The sequence below is a fragment of the Salpingoeca rosetta genome (assembly GCF_000188695.1).
Source record: "Salpingoeca rosetta unplaced genomic scaffold supercont1.21, whole genome shotgun sequence".
Lineage (NCBI taxonomy): Eukaryota > Choanoflagellata > Craspedida > Salpingoecidae > Salpingoeca > Salpingoeca rosetta.
The window spans coordinates 1,176,608-1,197,063 of NW_004754913.1; the positions used below are offsets into that span (position 1 = coordinate 1,176,608).

The following is a 20,456-nucleotide window of genomic DNA, read 5'->3' on the forward strand; positions in this document are numbered from 1 at the left end:
AAGAAGGCAGTCATCGTGAGTTGTGACAATTTGTGAAAAATATAAAGTAATTTTCGTCAACGAGCAACCTCGGCCTGCGCTTGGTGCTGTTTGTGTGTCTGTGGTTTGCGTTTGTGTGCGTGCGGCGGCTGACCGCACCAGCAGCGCACACACAACCCTTCCGGGCGTGCACACAACCGGCCAGCTTGTTGCGAGCTGGAAGCACCTGCGGTATGGACGCAGCCGAGGGCGGCGGCGGCGGTGGCACGGTTGTGCCGACTGCCCAAGCTGAGGTGCAGCACACAGCCGGTGCGGCCATCCCGGACGAGGCCAAGGAAGATCCCCTCAGTCCAGACGGAGCGTGGAAGCGCCTCGACTCGGTACAGCCATTGGCCCGTGTGTGTGCATGTGTGCGTGTGTGTGTGTGTGTGTGCGTGCGTGTGTGCGTGTGTGTGTGTGCGTGCGTGTGTGCATGTGTGCGTGTGTGCGTGCGTGTGTGTGCGTGTGTGTGCGTGTGTGAGTGTGTGCGTGTGCGTGCATGTGCGTGCGTGTGTGTGCGTGCGTGTGTGTGCGTGTGTGTGCGTGTGTGAGTGTGTGCGTGTGCTCATCCTTGTATTCGTGCTTGCTTGTAACAATCAACAGCTGAAGAAGCCGCTGTTTGCTGGTGTTGACGCCACGTTCGAATCCGTCAGCACAAGTACGATACAGAGGTGGACTGCGTTTTGCAAGAACGAGAGTGTGGTCGTTTGCCTGTCTGCTGCCGTACTGCTTGCACTTCCTTTTGTTCTTCTCGCAGCAGCGCATGCTCTCGCACATTCACACTCATTCACACACATTCATGCACGCACATGTACACGTTAACACACGCGCGCACTTACACACGTGCACCCTGTACTTTTGTTGTGTGTGGGCAGTGACTGGGCACAGTGCGTTTTGGAACGTGTCTCGCATTGAGACCAAGATTACGGACCCCGACACTGGCGAACGGCGAGCAATGACAGCGGAAGAGATCAACAACACCGTGCGTGCTGCAGCGTTGTGCACCCCCTACTTGCTTGTTTCATGTTTTGTGGCTGTTTGGCGCGTCAGCGTACACTTACTTCCCATCAGCCTGTGTCTGTGTCTGCACCTCTTCAGTTCACCCCTCACACACACACACTCTCTCTCTCTCACTCACGCTCACATATACACACACACACACACACTCACACACACACTCACTCACTCACTCACACACACACATACACACACACGCTCACTCACTCACACACACATGGATTGGCGACAGAAAATCAACATTGACACGATTTTGCGGGCCTGGCGAAACATTCACGTATGTGCGCCGTGCCATCATTGTGCTTGGACAAACCCGCCTCCTGTGCCAACTGCTCTGCTTCCATTCGTGCGTCTTCTTTGGATGCACGTTCTGCTCACCTTGGGCGACCTGCTTTCACGGCTGCATCCCTCACAGGACTATGGGCTGCTGCGCCTGTACGACCACTGGCACACGGACGCCAGCAGCTACATTCGCGTGGTCATCATCACGGAAAAGGCGGCGGGTGGCTCTGTCAAGAACTACATCCGGAACCTCGAAACACACACTGAGGAAAAGTGCGTGTGTACCTGCGTGTGTGTTTGTGTGTACATGTGTGCATGTGTTCTTGCGCGTGTACTTGCAAACACGTTCGTGTACAGTGGCGTCCTGTCGCTCGAGTGCATAGCACTATCTACTCTATCTCCTGCCATTCATCACAGCGCCTCACGCCCCTTTATTGCCTCATGTGCAGACACGAGAAGTTTGTGGTGATGAAGCGCTGGTGCCGTCAGCTCGTCGAGACCCTCAAGTCCGTTTGCTCGCACTCTGCACTTGCACTTGCACATGTGCGCGCACAGCTATGCATATTCATTCGCCGCAATGCGCATCATGCGTGCTATCGCCACAACAGTGCCTCATCTTCCCACGTTTGTCGTGCTCGTGTTGCTTGTCAGGCTGCTGCACGAGGCCGGGCTGCATCATGGCAATATCCGACCCAACACCATGTTCTTTGACATCAAGGGCGGCATCAAGCTCTCCTGCGGTAAGCCAACACGCTATACACACCTCACATGTGCACATGCACACACTTGAAGGAAGACAATACAGCTGTGTGTGCAACTGGTTGCTGTGAACGTCGCTGCCTCCCTCTACGACACCATCATCACGAACACCATCGTCATCGTCATCATCATCATCGTCATCACCACCACTGCCACCACCCCCCACACAAACACACACACACACAAACACACACACACACACACACACACACACACACACACACACACACACTGCCAGGTTGCTTCACGCGCATCAAGGAGATCAACTCGTCAGGCCCCAAAGACGACCGCATCAGCTTGTCCGAGCTCATGTACCGCTCCCCGGAATCCCTCCAGGGGCTCAGCACAGAGGTATGCTTGCGTTCGCGTCGCCCACCGCAGCCTTGTGTGTGTGTGTGTGTGCGTGTGCGTGTGCGTGTGCGTGTGTGTGTGTGCCATGAGTTGGAGTTTTTCATGTGTGACTTGACTGAGCTGTTGCACTATTCTTTTGTTTTTTCACCTTGCCACCCCTACGTTCCATCTCTCCCGCGCACCTTTCATTCCTCATCCTACGTCACATCTTCCGCCCCCCCCCCTCAACCAAACACCACCACCATGCCCTAAGACTGCTGACGACATTTATGCTGTCGGGATGGTGCTGACGGAGCTGACATTTGGCAAGGAGACATACGCCGAACTCAAGGACCGCCCTGACAAGCTCGATTACAAGCTTGAGCAGTGAGTCGCAAATGGCGGCGTCTGAGGACAGGGCGAGAACTCACACCAATGCACTTCTTGCTGCATTGATGGCATCAATGCTTTGCACGCTGGATGACGTGGGCGAATCTTTGTCGCAAGGCGTTCACACACAAGCGCACATACACACACACACGCACACACACACACACATCCATGACAGCCGTGTGCCTGCATGCATCACGAAGAAGATCACGGAGGACCAGCATGCCAAGGATCTGATTGGCTCACAGCGCGGCAGACTGCTGGTAAGCTCGTGCGCCGACCGGGGGAGAGAACGCCTTTCCCCGCTCGTCTTCACGTGGTTTCATCGGGTATTCTATGTGTCATCACCCACACATATGCACACACACGCTCACGCTCACGCTCACAACACCACCACCACCACGACTTTGCGTTGGCAGGAGTTTCTGCTTCATCTCCTGTCTGAGGAACCGACAATTGAGTCCATTCAGAAGCAGTCCTGGGTGTTTGAGGTGAGAGTCACCATGATTGCTTGAACGTGCTTGCCCACAACAACGAACCTCACAAACAGCAGTGTACACACACACACACACACACACACACACACACACACACACACACACACACACAAACAAACAAACACACACACACAACACCCCAGCCGCACATTGCTCACCCTCTGACTTGACACCTTTGACTACCACCGCCATCACCACCACCAACCAACTGCTGTGCAGGTGCCGAGCCTGACGATGATGTGCATGCTGTATCTTCGCGAGGTTGGCGCGTTCAACGTGAAGAACCGGCACATGACGCAAGCCATCATGTCGCACTTTCGTCAGCAGTACACGCGCAGACGCAAGGATGGCGCCAACAAAGAGAACGCAGCAGCGCTTGGGGACCGGGCAAAGGCACAATCGGCCTGCTTGCACACGCGCACGTGTCAGTGCGCCCCAATCCACTGCTCCTTCTCTGGCAACTACGACTGGCACCCACAGGAGTAGGTCATCGTGTGGATGGGTGCGTGTGTGGGGGTTTGGTTGTTTTGTTGTTGTCCTTCATGCACTTTCCGATGTGAGTGCGGTGACGCTGTCGTGGCTCCAAGATCATATGCGTGCGCTTTCTGGCGTTGCGCCACCCATCTACAGCACCAGCTCACTCTTACCGCGTGTCATCGTACTTGCTCGCGTGCTGTGATTCAGGGTCGAGTTCAAGGAGCTTGCCGAGCTGCGGTAAGCACATGCGCCCCACAACAGTCCACTCGTCACTCGTACATCCTCCACCCATCCATGCACGCACGTGTCTATAAACACAGCTTTCATTACTTACCTGCCTACTATCTTCTCACGCTCACTCACCCGCATTCACACACTCACACGCATTCACACACTCACACGCATTCACACATTCATCTCATTTCCTTCTTGATCATCACACACGCTCTCTCCTTGTCTCTCTTCGTGTCTTTCCTGTCCATAGGATGTTTGCTGGCCTCGACAAGCCCCTTAGTCGCCGCGGTAAGCCTCCACCACCACCACTAACATGATAGCCCGCGCCTTCATGTTGCTGTCATAATGTGAAACTCTTTTTGCTCTTCTCGCGACGCATTGCTGCACTGTTGCCACACCCATAATCATCACGACCCATGGCGCACACATACACACACACACGCTCTCTCTCTCTCTCTCATCACACACACACTCACACTCACTCGCACACACTCACTCACTCACACTCACGTACATACACACACAACCTCGCCCTACTTACCCTCTCCCTCTCTACGTTACCTGTACCACTTCATGCGCGTGCGTGCACCAGTGGACGGTGTGACTGGTGTGCGCATCTACCTGAGCAAAGCAAGCCAGGAACCGCGCCGCGGGGAATACGGCTCGCACCTCAACGCCATCGCCATCCCTACAAACAAGCAGGTGTCCCACTTGTTTCCACCCATCTGTGTCGTGGGAAGCTTGTCTTGTGTGTGCCTCATGTGTCGTACACCTGAGCATCAGGCTGTAACGCTTCTCTTGCCTTGTCATTGGCTTGTATTCATGTCTCACCTGTTCGATTGCATGTTCAGGATGTGCCGAGCTATCTCGGACCATATCTCCACAAGCTCAAGCAACCAGAGGACCAGCTCATCGTCGAGGTGCGCTGCATAAAACCACACGCAAACACACCCGGAGTTGCAAGAACACATTCACACATGTTTTGCGAGTGCAAGCCGCCGTCTGCATGCCGTCACACACACACACACACACACACGCAAACACCTAAGCTCACACACACACGCCTCTCTCTCTCTCTCTCTCTCTCTCTCTCTCTCTCTCTCTCTCCCACATATCCCTGTGCGTGCTACAGCTGCACCTGCGCCTGCTTCCCGTGCAGCTGCCCGACGTGGCGACGCGTAGGTCGCCGTCTGCAGCGCAACAGGGCCGTGATGAAACCATCCCGGCGCACGCTCTCGCCTCCTCCCGCTCTGTGACCGCAGACAACACCATGATCAGTAGCGGCGACGAGCTTGATGTGAGCGAGGTGCGTGGGCGGCGCGGTGCAAAACGTGGCCAGCAGGCGCAAGGGGAAGGGAAGGGGGAAGATGAGGAAGAAGGCGGTGACGGCGACGTGTTTCAGGGAAGCACAGCAGCAGAAGGCGAAGGAGACGAAACAATGGAGGGCAATGATGGGGGCGAGCAAGTGGAGTTTGAGCAGTATGAGCTGAGCACCGTCGAAGATGTCGGTGACACCAACCAGCAGCAGCAGCCACAACCACAAGGACAACAACAAGAACAGCAGCTAGAGGAGCGCAAGGGTGGCGGTGATGGTGCTTCTCAGGGCGAACAGGCGCTGCAGCTGCTTGGCTCTGGCACGGAGGAAGTGCTGGCGATGGAGCTGCCTGTGCCGCGCCACGAGACGACAGATGACGACCACGACGAAGACGATGACGAGGACGACTCTGACGAGACAGAGGAGGAGGATGAGGAGGAGAACAATGGCCACGGTCATCATCATCACCACCATCACCATCACAGCCACCCGCGCCCTCTGCCTGTGGGCGGTGCGCGGCGCATGGAACGCCGGCGCAGCAGCAGACGCACCAGCATCCACGCCATCATGGAACCGCTCACGTCCGGAGACGAACTGCCTGGAGCCAACTGCCCACAGCAGCAGCAGCGGAAGCAGCAGGGCAAAGTAGGCGGCAGCGATGGCGGTGACACCAGCGCCAGCAATGGAGATGAGGGTGCACCAGGAGCACATGCTGTCGGCAACGGCGATGACGCTCAGGCTGTTGAAGAGGGCAAGCCGGCAATTGTGATTGAGAGCGCGAGCGAGCGCACATCAACCGCGTCACCGCCAAGCGAAGCCCCCGAACAGCGACGAGGCAGCGACCAGCAGCGCAGTGCTGATGGTGAAGGCGACGATGATGACGGTGAGCATTTGAAGGCAAGCGCATTGACAGAGGAGACGGGCACGGCTGATGACGAGGAAGTCACAGATGTGACAGACACGGAGCACGATGGCGATGATGATGACGACGATGATGATGACGACACAGACACGGAGTGCGAGAACACCTTGTGTGAGGAGACGACGGCGGCGCACGGTGTTGACCTCGTCGCCATGGATACCATCGAGGATGATGATGACGATGGTGGCCATGATGATGATGGTGATGGTGATGATGATGAACATGGTGAACATGGTGCAGCTAGTGGAAGCGACGGCAACACGTTGGAAATTGATGGAGGAAGGCCAAAGCAGGAAAGTATGCCCGATACAGACACAGCTGCCTCAAGCGGGCGTTTGGCAAGCTCCGTTCCCGTGGACAGTAAGCCGCCATCGCCCAGCGTTGTTGCCGTGTCTGTCCCCTCCTTGAGCGAGCCCCAACCACCCGTCGCACAACCACACGAGCAGCAGCAGCAACAGCAGCAGGCGGAAAGTGCGGGTGGTGGAACAGAAGAGCAAGCCTCGTCTCTCCCTAACTCAGACGTGCCCTCGCGGCTGCACTCGCCACCAGCAGCATCAACGCCGCAGCGCACTGTTGCGCTGGGAGCGGAGCAGGCGGGGGTGCACCTTGACGATATGGTGTTGGAGGATGGTGGCGCCTCCCAGGGCGACACGGGCCCGTCAACATCCACACCCGTGGACACAACAGCCGCAGCCGCAACGACGACGGGAGCAACAGACACAGTGGGAACAGAACCAGGCGTGGAGCAAGGGCACGGGCGCCAGGGCCGCCTTGCACCGCCATCGCCGCTGCGTCTGCCTTCATCTCACAGCACGCTGGACGGCTCCAGCTTCCACGACTACAGCGACCTGGACGAGTCGTCGGCGGTGTCGTCGCCAGGGAAGGGATCGCTCTCTGCGATATCCGTGGACGTGACGGGCTGTGACAGCCGCGCCATCTCTGTGGAGGCCGTGGAGGTGCGCCCAGGCCAGATGTGGGTCGGTGGCAGCCTCAACGCAAGCCTGGCAGAGCGGCCGGTGCCTGGGGGCGAAGGGGAGAAGGAGGAGGAGGAAATTGGCGCCTCGAACCCATCAAACCACAACTCGTCGACAGGCACACCGCTGCCGGACATGCTGCAGCGGGAGCGACAGCTGCGTGGCGGCGTCGTCGTGCACGAGGTCGACCGCCTGGATGATGACTCATCCGAGAGCGAGAGCGCGCACCACCGCATGCTGACAGCGCCGCCCCCGGCCACGCAGGGCGCGGCGCACCTGTCGCCCATTGAGGAAGTGCCCGCAACAGAGGTCATGGTGCTGGATGCCGGTACTGGCGCTGGCACCATGCCTGCAGGCAACGAGCAGACACCATCGTCGCAGCAGCAAGTGGAAGCCCTTGAGGAGCGAGTCGCTGGTGACAACGGCGATGGTGCCAACGACGGTGGTGACAATGAAGATGACCAGGACGAGAAGGTTGAAACTGATAACGACGACAATAGGGGCGATGATGGCCGTGATCCGCTGGCTCTGGATGGCAAGCCGAGCGCCGTTGTCATTGATGGCTTTGAGGAAATTGATCAAGACGAAGGAGACGAGGATGACCAAAAAGAAGAAGAAGAAGAAGGGATTGGCAGCAGCGGGGAAGACGTCGCAGAGCCACAGAAAGGGCACGTCAGGCAGAACACTGGCTCTGGCATTGTTGTCGATGTCTCTCGTTCCATCGATGGGCTGTCAGACAAGGGCCAAGGTTGGTTTGTAGCTGTGTTTGTGCGTGCGTGCGTACGTGCGTGTGTGTGCTTGTGCCCGTTCATGTGAGTGCTTGGGTCCGTGTGTGTGTGCGTGTCCGTGTGTGTGTGTGTGTGCGTGTGTGTGCTTGTGCTCTTGCAGTCGTGCATGCATATTTGAGTGTTCTCGTGTTGTGACTCGTGCGTTCTCGTCGTCTGTTTTTGAGCTGTCTACTGGCAGTACCATCTGCTTGCTGTCTTGCTTCCCCATTGCCATGTTCCCCCGTTCTCACGTGCCTCTTTGTCTTGTTCTCTTGCTCTCTTGTTGGTTGCCCAGACGATGGCACCCAAGGACCGCAAGTTGGTCGTGCAGCCCAGAATGACGAATACGACTCCTTCTACCTCTTTCGCAACGTTTCCACCACAATCCCTGGTGCGTATGTATGCTCACATGTACACATCTGGTGTGTGTGCGCGCGCGTGCGTGTGTGCGTGCGTGCTGTGTGTTTGCCTCCCCCTCCCCACCGGGGCAAGGAGTAGCCTTGAATCTTTCCTTTGCGCTCACGCACTCGACTACCACCACCACCACCACCACCATCATTACCGGATGACAGAGCTCTACTCGCCGTTCTCTGAGGCGCTGAAGTTTGTTGGTGAGCTGGTGGAGATGAACCTGATCCAGGAGTGTGATTCGCGTTTCGTGTTCATCTGCCTCTTCCGCGTGCTGTTTGCCAACATGAGCGCCGAGCGGCAGGAGGAGTGGCTTCGCAACTGCGAGCGCGAGCTGGACCCGTCCGCTTCCGTGGCCGATGTGCTCGACACGCCATCCTCTCCAGACAGCGTAAAGGGCCGTGGCAGCGGTGTTGTCGCCGCTGCCGTTGCTAACGCAGACACCAAGGTCACTGAAGACCAGCAGCAAGCGCAGCAGGACCAGCAGCAACAAGAACCGCGGCCGCGCGAAGAGGAGACAGAGGAGCAAACACAGGAGCGCCATGGTGACCGCGCCAACGCCGGCGACGGTGATGAGAGCGGCACAGCCACAATGGCAGCCGATGAACCGCAGACACCTGCACTCTCACAACAACACCACCACCACCAGCAACAGCAGCAGCCCGCCGAGGACGGGGATGTTAGCGACAAGTCGCAGCGCGGGGAGTCGGCCTTCCATGGCACTGACAGCCGTGATGACGCTGATGGTGATGACAGCCAACCCGGTGGCGACGGTGATGCCAGGGATGGTGATGGCGCGGAAGCAGCTGTTCCTGTCGGACAACCCGGCACTGGCGATGACAACGAGCACCTGCCAGACACCCCTGCACAGGACGACGACAGCCGTCATGACGGTAATGCTGATGCTGGTGATGTTGATGCTGCTCCCGATGCTAGGGATGCAGCAGCAGCAGAGGGTCTGTTGGTCCAAGCAAGCAATGCTGGCCGTGATGACGACGCAAGTGCCACTCCAACACAATCGGCGGATGGTGAGCACCAACAACAACAACAGCAGCAGCAGCAGCAGCAGCAGCAGCAGCAGCAGCAGCAGCAGCAGCAGGATGCACAGGAGCAGCAGGAGGATGCACAGCAACAAGAGCAACAAGAGCAGCAGGCGCAGCAAGATGTGGAGAAGGTGCAAGAAGAGTCAGCTGGCGACCGAAGTGCCCAACCGGGGACACCAAACTCGCGCCTGCACAGCGAGACGGATGCGCAAATGGAGCTGCTCTCTGGCGAAGACAAGGACTTGCTGCTTGACGCATACGAGTCTGTGACCATGGACGACGAAGGCTGCGTGCTTGATCCGGCCATGCTGCTCGGCAAGACGGCTGCGCAGGTGACGCGCGGGCGCAAGTCGCCGCTGACTGTGGCGCAGAAGGGCGTGGTGGCGGAGGACGTGCCCATCTCGGAACATCGGGTGGAGAAGCTTGAGGACCACGTGGCCAGCCTGCAGCAACAAGTCAACGAGCTGAAGAAGTGCATGCCCACATACGAGTACGATCGACGCGGCATTGTGTCGCCGTCGCCTCGCGGGCGCGGTGCTGGTGGTGGCGGCGATGGTGGTGACCTGCGCTCTGTGAACGCGGTCACGCCCGTGCATCCCGACAGCAGCAGCGGCGGCAGGCGTGCGGAGCCCGAGGACAAGCCACACGGTGGCAGGCGACAGGAGGCACCCAGCGTCTCGCCCCTGGCCCGCAGCCCACGCCTCAAAGTTCGCGCGCGTGTACATGAGGAAGCGAGCAGGGCAGCAGCAGCGGAGCAAGAGGTGCAGCGGCTCAAGGCCGAGATGTCGCGCGTCAAATCGCTGCTCAGGTTCATGCTGGGCGAGCGAGTGGATGTGCTGCCCGAGAAGATCAACGATCTGCGGCGGCTGTTCCAGGAGCTCTCGCAAGGGGAGGGTGATGACGATGAGGGTGAAGGTGGAGATGAAGGTGAACAAGGCGCTGGCCCCGGCGGTGGGGGCGGTGGCGTCGATGAGCAGCGACAGCGGCAGGTGGTGTCCGCTTCGTCGGTGCCCCGCGGCATGAGCACCGATGATGTGGATTCGTCGGTCAATTCCCACGCCCAGCAGCATGTTGAAGGCGCCCAGGGCCGGCAGCAGTCGCAGCTGAGGCAGGGCGAGGCCGTGCAAGAAGGCAAACAAGACGACACAACGCAGCAGCAATCTCAGGAACAAACTGACAAGCAGGAGCAGCCGGAACAGCTACCGCAGCAACAGCCACAGCTACGGCAAACGCTGGCTGAAGACGCGGGGCAAGGTGGGAGTTTGAGTGTGCAGGGACAGCGGCAAGCAGATGTTGAACGAGATCGCACGGGCTCGATTCGCACAGCGCCACCGGACCTCACAACCACTGAGCCAGTAGAGCAACAACAACAACAACAACAACAACAACAACAACAACAACAACAACAACAACAACAACAACAACAACAACAACAACAACAACAACAACAACAACAACAACAACAACAGGAAGAGGAACAGTCTGAGTTGCCGCGCGCCTTCCCTGCAGCGCCCATGGCTGTGGCAGGGACTGCTGGCGGCGTTGTGCCTGGCATGCTCCCTGCGGTTACCCCTCCTGGCTTACCCATGGCATTTCCTCAGGGAATGGCGGGTGCCGGGTATGTGCAGCCGCAGCTGGGGCTGGTGCAAACAGAGCAAGGCATGCAATATGTGCCGCTCGTGCCGCTGCCTGGCGGGTCGATCGAGGACACCGAGGGCGTGGCAGAGATGGCCGTTTCTCAGGACATGAGCACACAGCAGCAGCAGCAGCAGCAATTCCAGCAACAGATGCAGCAGCAACAGCCACAACCCCTGCAGCAGCAGCAGCAGCAGCAGCAAGCACCGCTGATGCAGCCGCCCATGTTGCCGATGCGGGACGCGTCGGGCATGGCGCGGCCCCGCCACCGCACGCGGGAGAGTGACAGTGAAGGTGCAGCACGGAAACGCGAGAGGAAACCCGACCGCCGGCGCGGTGGTGAGCGGAGACGTGCAAGGGGCGTTGGGTTTGGATACACAGCCGCACCTGGCCTGCAGCCTACCCTGCGACAAGTTCAACAGCAGCTGTTGCAGGTCCAGCACATGCTGCAACAGCAGCAACAACTGCAGTTGCTTCAACAGCAACAGCAGCAGCAGCAGCAGCAGCAGCAGTCGCCCGGGCAGATGCCACCCTTGTTGGCGAACCCGTGGCTTCAAGCGCAGTTGATGCAGTACCAGCTGTTTCTTCAGCAGCAGCACGCCATGCAGCAGGAGCAGCGGCGGCGCCAGCAGCGGAGGCGGCGAAGACAGCAGCAGCAGCGCTCGCAGCACCGGCAAACTGATGACGCTGGCGGCGTTAGCGCGGACCGCAGTCGCACGAGTGGGGCAAATTTCGCTGCAGCTGTGCCTCCCCCGTTCATGGCTGGCTTGCAAGGGTACACGAATCCAGCCTTTAGCTCCGCAGCGCTGGGCGCGTACGGTGGTGGCCTTGGCTCCCCGTATACAGCCCAGTCCCCAGCGCTTGGGCTGGGGCCGTATGGGATGCCGCTGGTGCCATCGCCGCAACATGGCATGGATGCAATGGCTGCTATGGCTGGTGACGAGTATGGGAACAATGCTCGTGACGATGATGACGATGGTGATGATGATGACAATGGCGATGCTGGGAATGACATAGACCGCGATGACATTGACGATGGTGACGATGATGATGACGACAGCAGCGAAGACGATGATGACGATGATGATGGTAGTGATGGTGACGACACGGAAGCTGATGGCGGTGGGAATGAAGGCGATGTGACAGTAGAACAAGGCACGAGCAACAACCTTGTTGGCGGTGATGCGACTGGTCCATATGACTTTGATGCTCCCTACCAACAACAACAACAACAACAACAACAACAACAACAACAACAACAACAACAACAACAACAACAACAACAACAACAACAACAACAACAACAACAACAACCACAACAACAACAACAGCAACAACAGCCACAACAACAGCCACAACTGCCACAACAGCACCAGCCACAACAACAACAGCAGCCACAACAACAACAGCAGCACCAGCAGCCCGTGTACGGCGTTGTGCAAGGAGACGATGATGGCGGAGCAGGTGACGATGACGATGCTGATCGTCGGTTCATGAGCCCGACGGCGGAGGCGTTGGCGCAGCAGTGCAACAGAGACAACACAGCAGCAACGCAGCAATGGGCGCAGGCACAACATGGCATGGACCAGCAGCAGTAGATAACAGCTGCCAAATGTGTTGAAGCTGCTGTCTTGCCGCTGGTGTGAAATTGTCTTGATCTTCTCATGTTTGTTTGCTTTTCGCTCATGGTTCGTGCGTGTTTTTTGCTGTGGTGCTGTGTGTGGGGTGATGTGATTCTGTGTGATATGTTGTGGCTGATGTCTTTAATTGACGTGGCAACGGGGGTGTGCACGCGTTAGCTGAACCATAAAACCACCAAATGGGAACTCAAAGGGTCACTGGAAGCGGTTTTGATGAGCTCGATACACACAAGACACACGTGCAGCGCACAGACAAGACACACGTGCACGCGCACATGAAACAACAAAGGGTGGCATTATTGCAGGCAGCGGCAAACAAGTGAACCGTGAACTGGGAGGAAGGGAAGGGGGAAGCAAATACCAGGCAAAGGGGAATAATGGGAACAACCAGTCGCAAGCGCGCGCGCGTACACAACAACACCAACGAACACTCATGATGAACACGGGTGCAAAGGGAAACTTGAGCGTGGTTCGTGAGACACACGCTCACAGGGAGGAAGGAGATAATTAGGGGCACGAGAACAAGGGCGTGTGCGTTTTGGGGAAAAGGAGGGGAGCTGAGGCGGGCAAGAAATGGGAGCAAGCGGGTGTTCACAGCGGCAATAACGCAATCAATGAAAGCAGCAAGAGAGAAAAGCTAGAGGCTGATGCAACACGGCAAGAAAGATGAAAAGCATCCCACGAACACCACAGCATGTAACGGCGCCAGTAGCGGCAGCAGCAACAACGTCGCATTGTGCCCAAGGAAGAGATAGAGGGAGGGAAGGGGATGGAGAAGGAGAGACAAGCACCCAAATCGTACAAGAACAGCAGGGATGTGGATCCAAAGCAGGACAGCGGCAGCAATCACGGGTGATGAGCATTGTGGTGCTGTGGTGGTGGCGTGTCTGGTTACACGATGTAGCGGCCGCCAATCACAAAACCGGTTGAGTCAACGACAGAGCGCTCCGTGTCAACGACGGTGTACCGCGCAACCCATCTGGGAGTCCAGTCCACCCGCAGCGCAGCCCCAACAGCAGAGCCGGGCGTGCCGGGTGTGTCGCCGCCAGGCGTGTGCTCGCCACCGGGGGTGAACAGGCTCTGGTCCTTGATCACCTTGGTCATGATCTTCTGAAACTGCTGCTTAGGGAGCGGGTGGCCTGCGTCGCTGTGGGCGTCAAGGCGAATGCCGTGCTCGCGTGCATATGTGCGGAGGGACGAGGGCAGCGATGCGCAGCGCGTCTGCTGGTCCACCTCGTTGACGGCAACGGGGACCTGTCACAGCCAGGCAAGCAGGCGCAGGAGAGGGGGGGGGAGAGTGAGTGAGTGAGTGAGTGAGTGAGTGAGTGAGTGAGTGTGCGTGTGTGTGAGGTGAGAGAGGTGAGAGAGCGAGACAGAGGGAGAAAAGCACAACAACACATGGCGTGAGCAGTTATGGCAAGTGCACGTGTGAAGTTGTTGAAGTTGTTGAAGTTGTTGTTGTTGTTGAAGTTGTTGTTGAAGTTGTTGTTGTTATTCAGGGTGGGCGGAGGAAGGGCAACCAGGGAAAGGAGCATGTATCTGACCTTTGCGACAGAGGCGAGATGCTGGAGGGTGTCAGTATCAAGGTCAGCGACGCCAAGGGATTTGGCGAGGCCGTAATCATGCAGGTTCTCCATTTCGCGCCATGCGGCGACGAGGTCACGGCCGCCATCGCGCCCTGCCTCCTCCTCCTCATGCTGTTCAGCACCGCCAGCAGCCTTCATATCAACCACAAGTGTGTCGACACCGGCGAAGCCCACCGCCTTCTCAACTGTACACGTTGGTTGGTGTGGTCGTGGTGCAGAGTGAGGATGATACCATCATGGCATGAGAGCAAAACAGGTCGAGTGCACCCTGGGCTGGGCTGTTGGACCAGCAGTTGTGGCTGACTGGCGCAGTCGACACAGCGGAGAGACAGGGAAGGAGCAAGCACCGGTGCCGAACAAACAACAGAAAAACAACACCAACACAAACTGCAGGAACGAACAGACAAATGAAGACAAATGAAGACAAACGACAACAACGCACCGCCGGTGAGAGCCTTGCTGACGATGCCTTCCTCGAACTTGTCGAGGATGAAGAGCTTGACACGGACGCGCTTTGCCATTGCGTTTCCAGACAGAGGCACGCGCATGAGCTTTGGGTGCCCAATGACCTACAGCGGCATTGTGCGTGAATGTGCGTGAGTGATGTGAGAGCGCGTTGAGGTGGCCCAGAGTTGCCGATACACAAGCGCACACACGTTTACGCATTTATGCACGTATGCACACACGCACACGCACGCAAACACACGCTCACACACATACACACACACACACACCTCGCGGGACATGACAAAGTCGCCCTTGTTGTGCTTCTTCCAACACTGCATGGTGCACTTGAGAGCTGTGGTGATTTCGCGCTGCAGAGTTGCGGGCACGCGCGCCTGAAGATGGTTGCACCTAAGGGCGGAACACACAATCAAGGGAGAAAAGAAAGAGCAGCAAAGGCAGTGTGGCAGCGTGGCAGTGTGAGCACGCACACCAAGGACATCATCACAGCCACACACAGTCTGGCAAGGCAATGAATGAACGACAATGAACGACAACACAGCAGCAAGAGGGAAGCCTGCGGTCGTGTTGTTGTTGTTGTTGTTGTTGTTGTTGTTGTTGTTGTTGTTGTTGTTGTTGTTGTCTGGTCATGTACACGGTGTAATGGTGACACAACCAAAGACGGAGAATACAGCACACACGGCGCACAGGCAGCCCTCACACGCACGTGCACATGCTGTTCACAAAGTACCTTTGGACGTTGCCTGTGTGGATGACAAAGTCTGCGACGGTGGTGGGGGTGACCATGCGTGTGTCCTGAGGCCTTGTGGCCTCGAGCTCGGTCTTCTCTCCAACCAGGGCCATTTTGTTCTGGTTTCGGTTGTAGTATGCTTTGAACGAGAAGCAGCAGGTGTGGCTTGTTGAGGATCAGCTGGGTGGTGGTGTGTGGTTGTTGCGTTACAGTCGTGCGATGTGGCGTTGGAGAAATGGCGCTTGCTTGCTTGCTTGTTGCGTGAAAAGGCGCTTGTTCGGGTTTCCTTTGCTGTGATGGCTGATGCGGTGTGTGTTGGTCACAAGAGTGGCCGGTCAGGCTGTGTGGGTGGATGCGTGTCGTGTGATGATGATGACGATAATGAATGAGGAAGTGGGGGAGCTGCTGCTGCTGCTGCTGCTGTCGCAATCCAAAGACTTGATGCAAAACAGGGCACGCCACCAGCAGCGACCAGCACCAACACGAAGGAAGAAGGCCAGCCAGAAGCAAGAACGCAGCAGCGTGCTTGAAGAAGTGAAGAAGGCAGCCTGCAGTGGTGATGATGATGATGCACACTCACGAAGAACCTCACGTCATCTGATGAGCACATGTGGCGGGGGTGTGCTGACTCAGCAAAAGATAACGACAGCACAAATCGCAGTTTCGAGCATGACTGCGCCAACGCAACAGACAGCAGCAAAAAAGAGAACAGCAGACAACAAGCAAGCCACGGCAGCAATGTGCTCGCACCGCCACCGCCACCGCCTCGGCCACCGCCAGCGGCAGAAGGTGCGCCGACGAGGCGGCTCCAAACAGCACAAGCAGCGACACCAGGATGTTCTCGCAGCCGTCCAAGGACCCCATGTAAGTGCGCAGCATGGTGAAGTGAACAAAAGAAACCCCATACCAGTGTGGTGTGTGTGTGTGTGTGTGTGTGTGTGTGTGTGTGTGTGCTGTGACACATGGGTTGATGGTGTCGACATGATGGCTGAAGCCACGACTGCTGATGACACACTCACACATCCACACCCACATCCACACACATGCATGCACGCACTCACACATGCACACGCACATGCACTGTGAAGGTGGACGTTGAGGCGCTTCAGAGGTTGGCGTTTGAAAAGGGTGGCTTCCTCACCGCAACTGTGCGGAAGGTGGCATGGTGTCGGTTGCTCGGCGTGAACCCAGGCGCGACCGCCACATTTCCAGGTGCAGCTCGCTCTACACATGGCATTCATTTCTACGTGTGACGTGTGTGTTGTAGGCTACGTTGGAGGTTCTGTGTGGGTGTGGGTGTGTTGGTGTGAGGGAGGTTTTCTGCGTGTTGAGTGTGAGGGGTTGGTGCGAGCTGCTTGTTGTCTGTCCTGCCATTCGGTTGTTGTCGTTGTTGTTATCGTTGTTGGCTTGTCAGTCTCATTGAGTATTGGCGGCTTTGCTCAATGCCGTGCTTGAAGATTGCCTGGATAACACGTATTCCAAACAGATCAAGCTGGATGTGGATCGATCGTTATGGCAGTACACATCCGACTCTGAGCGTGAGGCAATGCGTCAACGCCTATCCAAGATCATCAACGCCCTCATGACCAAATACCCAGACTTGCACTACTACCAGGTCAGGCTAGAGAGGTATGCGTGCGTCTGTGTGTGTGTGTGTGTGTGTGTGTGTGTGTGTGTGTGTGTGTGTGTGTGTGTGTGTGTGTGTGCGTCTGTGTGTGTGCGTCTGTGTGTGTGTGTGCGTGCGTGTGTGTGTGTGCGACGCTTTGTCGTTGCGTGCCATCTACACCGCTCGATATGCATCCCTCGTTGCTTGTCACATACATATGTGTTCGATGATGTGCATTCAACTCATCCGCACACACACACACACACTCATGTGCACTGCGCCAGGGATTGCATGATGTGGTGGCTGTGCCTTTGATAGAGCTTGACAACGACGATGCCACCTTCAACATCATGTGCCGCTTGTGTCGATGTCATCTTAAAGGTGTGACGAGCGACAGCGGGCGTTGCAGTGCACACATGCAAGCACACACACACGCACACATGTGTACATACGCACACACACACGCACACATACACATGGCGACTACGAGCAGTGCCACGTCGCCTCCGCCGTTCCGCTCACTCTAATTTTGCGTGCATGTACGTGTGGGTGAACGTGTGCATATGGTGAACGTGTGCGTGTGCGTGTGCGTATGTGTTGCCAGCGTTCATGGGCAGTGATCTGTCCACGGTGACACCGGTGATGCACCTCACCCTCGTCCTCATACAACAGCGCGATATCCCGCTCTTCCGCTTCCTCTCAAAGTCGGTGTCACCTCGACACACACACATGCACACACACACGCACACACACACACACACGCACACACACACACAACACAACACACACACGCACGCACACACACGCACACACACACTCTCTCTCTCTCTTTTTCTCTCTTTCTCTCTCCCTGCGCTTGCACCTGTTTACAACACCAAACAGCCTGAGCTTTCTCGAACCACACACCTCATCGCCATCACCAACGTGCCTGCAATCACCGCAGTGCGCAGATTGGCGGGGAGTTTACCATCAGCTGGGTGGTGACGTGGTTCTCGCACGTGCTCAACCACCACCAGGACCGCTGCCGTGTCTTTGATGCCTGCCTCGCTTCCCACCCTTACTTTGTCGTCTACCTCGCGGCCGCTGTGAGCCGTTTGTTGCGTGTGTCTACCTGTGTGCATGATTATGTGTCTATCTGTGTGGATGAATGTCTCTTTCTGGCCTGTCTCTCCGTGAATGCGCTGTCTTGCCTCGTCTGTCATGTCATTCCTGTGCGTTTCTGACATCCTTTCTTTGCTTATTTGCTCCACTCTACCTCTCTCTTTCTCTCTCTCCCTCTCTTGCCTCTGCCACACCACCAAGATTGTGCTGTCCCAGAGCGAGCAACTTCAGGCGTTGGAGTGCGACTTTGCCTCTGTGTACCAGCACCTTACCAAGCTTGGTCCCCTCGACTGGGAGGTGCGACACTGCACTGCTCACCCCCCTACTCACCCTTTCCTATCATGGCCCAAGTTACGCGCTCACACGCACACACACACACACACGCACGCACACAAACGCACGCACAAACACACACAAACACACACACACACACACACACACACACCGCTGCTTTTGTACGTCTGTGTCAGGCGGTGCTTGCGGATGCAAAGTCGCTTGAGGACGAAATAGCGCCTGCGCGGCTGCTGCGGTTATGTGACAAGGCAGAGTTTCGGCGCATGCTTCGAACAAGGTGACCTCACACAACACACACACACACACACACACACACACACACACACACACACACACTCTCTCTCTCTCTCTCTCTCTCTCTCTCTCTCTCTCCCTCTCTCTCTCTCTCTCTCTCTCTCTCTCTCTCTCTCTCTCTCTCTCCCTCACCCACCCCCACATACAACCACGAGCAGCGATGTGGATGCACGATATCGGGCGCTGTTGGCGGAGGCGAGAACGCGCAATACCGCTGCAGTAGACACGGTGCGGTGTGTGGCGGTGGTGGGCGAGTCTACTGTCAGCCCTGTGCCCGCACATGTGTGTGTGTGTGTGTGTGTGTGTGTGTGTGTGTGTGTGTTTCTTCCTCCATTCCCGTCTGTCACAACCTGTGCCTCATCCACGTCGTGCTCTCACAATCACACACACACACACACACACACACACACACACACACACACACACACACACACACACGCACACACACACGCACGCACGCACGCTCGCACGCACACACACACATCCACTCTCTCCAGTTTGATGATATCAGGGTGTCGAGCGGCTACTACTTGTCGCTGCGCCATCTCGCCGCGTTCACGGGCGCCGTCACGCTCATCGTCGCCGTATGGGCCGCTGCTACCTTCATCTTCCCAAACCACCACCACCACCACCACCACCACCACCACCACACTTCGTCCAGCTATCGTCGCCCACTGCTCCCTGTGCTATCCATGCTCTCGCCCTCGTGGTGGTCGTCGTGGTGGTCGTAACAATAACATAACACACGAAGCGTCCCGAATACATACACCCAGCGGTTATGCAATCTTTGCATCTCGCAACTGCAAAACACAAACAAAAGCTGCACCATTTACGCTCTTGAGCAGAGGCAGAAGACTTGCCAACAGCCACCACCACCACCACCACCAACACGCGATCTCATGCGGTTCCAAGACGTTGCGAGGGAGCTGGGGGAAGATGAGGACACGAAGCGGGAGCGGCTTGTGAAGACCACGACGAGCTGCTTCCAGAGCACGGTCAAGGACGCCGACACGGCCGAGTACTGCGCCGCAATTGCGCTGGAGGTGCTGCTGGAACGCATCGCGCTCATGCTGGACGGGGAGGAGGACGTTGGCGACGGCGATGACGCTGGCGACGACAGGGTGGTGCGGGATGATGGCGAGGTAGCTGGCAATGAGGATCAGGCCCACGTGCCGCTGGAGGCGCGGTCAACTGCGGAGATGATCACGGCTGCGGAGGAGGGCGCATATCTGCTGTCGTCGGACCGGGCGGAGCAGCTGGCCCAGAGCGTTGTGGAGGAGACGTTGTTGGATGCCGGGTTTGATGCACAGGCGTCGTTTGCGGTGGCAACCGCGTTTGAGGCCAGCAGCATCGTGCAGCAGGCTGCACGCTTGCTTGTGATGGCATATGCACAACATCTCCGGCACCCCGTGTTCAAGCAGGGGCAGCCGTGCTACGTGTACCAGTTTGAGCATGAAGAGTACTTCCCAGGCCACGTCATGGACGTCTTGGGCGATGACAAGTACCGTGTCCAGCTCGACGGCTTCCACACCGTCGTACGTTAGGGTGTGCTCGTGTGTGTGCTCGTGTGTGTGTGTGCTCGTGTGTGTGTGTGCTCGTGTGTGTGTGTGTGTGCTCGTGTGTGTGTGCTCGTGTGTGTGTGTGTGTGTGTGTGTGTGTGTGTGTGTGTGTG

The 20,456-nt window shown here is 57.2% G+C and overlaps 3 protein-coding genes across 3 annotated transcripts; 2 read left to right on the forward strand and 1 right to left on the reverse strand.

Moving 5' to 3' along the window:
- The first annotated feature begins 59 nt into the window (after positions 1 to 59).
- Positions 60 to 12,894, forward strand: PTSG_08264 (serine/threonine protein kinase). The gene is made up of 19 exons (XM_004991233.1): positions 60 to 359; positions 622 to 676; positions 894 to 1,000; positions 1,268 to 1,312; positions 1,451 to 1,590; positions 1,767 to 1,823; positions 1,969 to 2,057; positions 2,315 to 2,427; positions 2,681 to 2,793; positions 2,975 to 3,059; positions 3,216 to 3,287; positions 3,513 to 3,775; positions 3,978 to 4,007; positions 4,255 to 4,292; positions 4,597 to 4,706; positions 4,856 to 4,924; positions 5,137 to 7,963; positions 8,278 to 8,373; positions 8,555 to 12,894. The coding sequence occupies exons 1-19, from the start codon at positions 213 to 215 to the stop codon at positions 12,664 to 12,666; spliced, it is 8,568 nt and encodes a 2,855-aa protein (XP_004991290.1). The 5' UTR covers positions 60 to 212; the 3' UTR covers positions 12,667 to 12,894.
- Positions 12,817 to 16,015, reverse strand: PTSG_08265 (uncharacterized protein). The gene is made up of 5 exons (XM_004991234.1): positions 15,490 to 16,015; positions 15,029 to 15,149; positions 14,737 to 14,863; positions 14,253 to 14,479; positions 12,817 to 13,962 (listed from the first exon to the last, which is right to left on the reverse strand). Exons 1-5 carry the CDS (start codon positions 15,600 to 15,602, stop codon positions 13,600 to 13,602), a joined length of 951 nt encoding a protein of 316 aa, XP_004991291.1. The 5' UTR covers positions 15,603 to 16,015; the 3' UTR covers positions 12,817 to 13,599.
- Positions 16,016 to 16,227: 212 nt separating this feature from the next.
- PTSG_08266 (uncharacterized protein) lies at positions 16,228 to 20,328 on the forward strand (the record flags this gene model as incomplete). The annotated part of the gene is made up of 11 exons (XM_004991235.1): positions 16,228 to 16,353; positions 16,578 to 16,701; positions 16,947 to 17,104; positions 17,380 to 17,476; positions 17,700 to 17,799; positions 18,039 to 18,180; positions 18,398 to 18,493; positions 18,667 to 18,767; positions 18,943 to 19,012; positions 19,282 to 19,368; positions 19,630 to 20,328. The coding sequence occupies 11 exons, from the start codon at positions 16,228 to 16,230 to the stop codon at positions 20,326 to 20,328; spliced, it is 1,800 nt and encodes a 599-aa protein (XP_004991292.1).
- Positions 20,329 to 20,456: the final 128 nt, after the last annotated feature.

Excerpts from the sequence above, each read along its gene's own strand:
- PTSG_08265 (XM_004991234.1), bottom strand. The coding sequence starts at position 15,602 with ATGGCCCTGGTTGGAGAGAAGACCGAGCTCGAGGCCACAAGGCCTCAG. Across the intron at positions 15,150-15,489 it reads CACACAGGCAACGTCCAAAG|GTGCAACCATCTTCAGGCGC; the intron begins GTACTTTGTGAA and ends TTCCGCCCTTAG. Across the intron at positions 14,864-15,028 it reads ACTTTGTCATGTCCCGCGAG|GTCATTGGGCACCCAAAGCT; the intron begins GTGTGTGTGTGT and ends ATGCCGCTGTAG.
- PTSG_08264 (XM_004991233.1), top strand. The coding sequence starts at position 213 with ATGGACGCAGCCGAGGGCGGCGGCGGCGGTGGCACGGTTGTGCCGACT. Across the intron at positions 3,776-3,977 it reads TACGACTGGCACCCACAGGA|GGTCGAGTTCAAGGAGCTTG; the intron begins GTAGGTCATCGT and ends GCTGTGATTCAG. Across the intron at positions 7,964-8,277 it reads GCTGTCAGACAAGGGCCAAG|ACGATGGCACCCAAGGACCG; the intron begins GTTGGTTTGTAG and ends TTGGTTGCCCAG.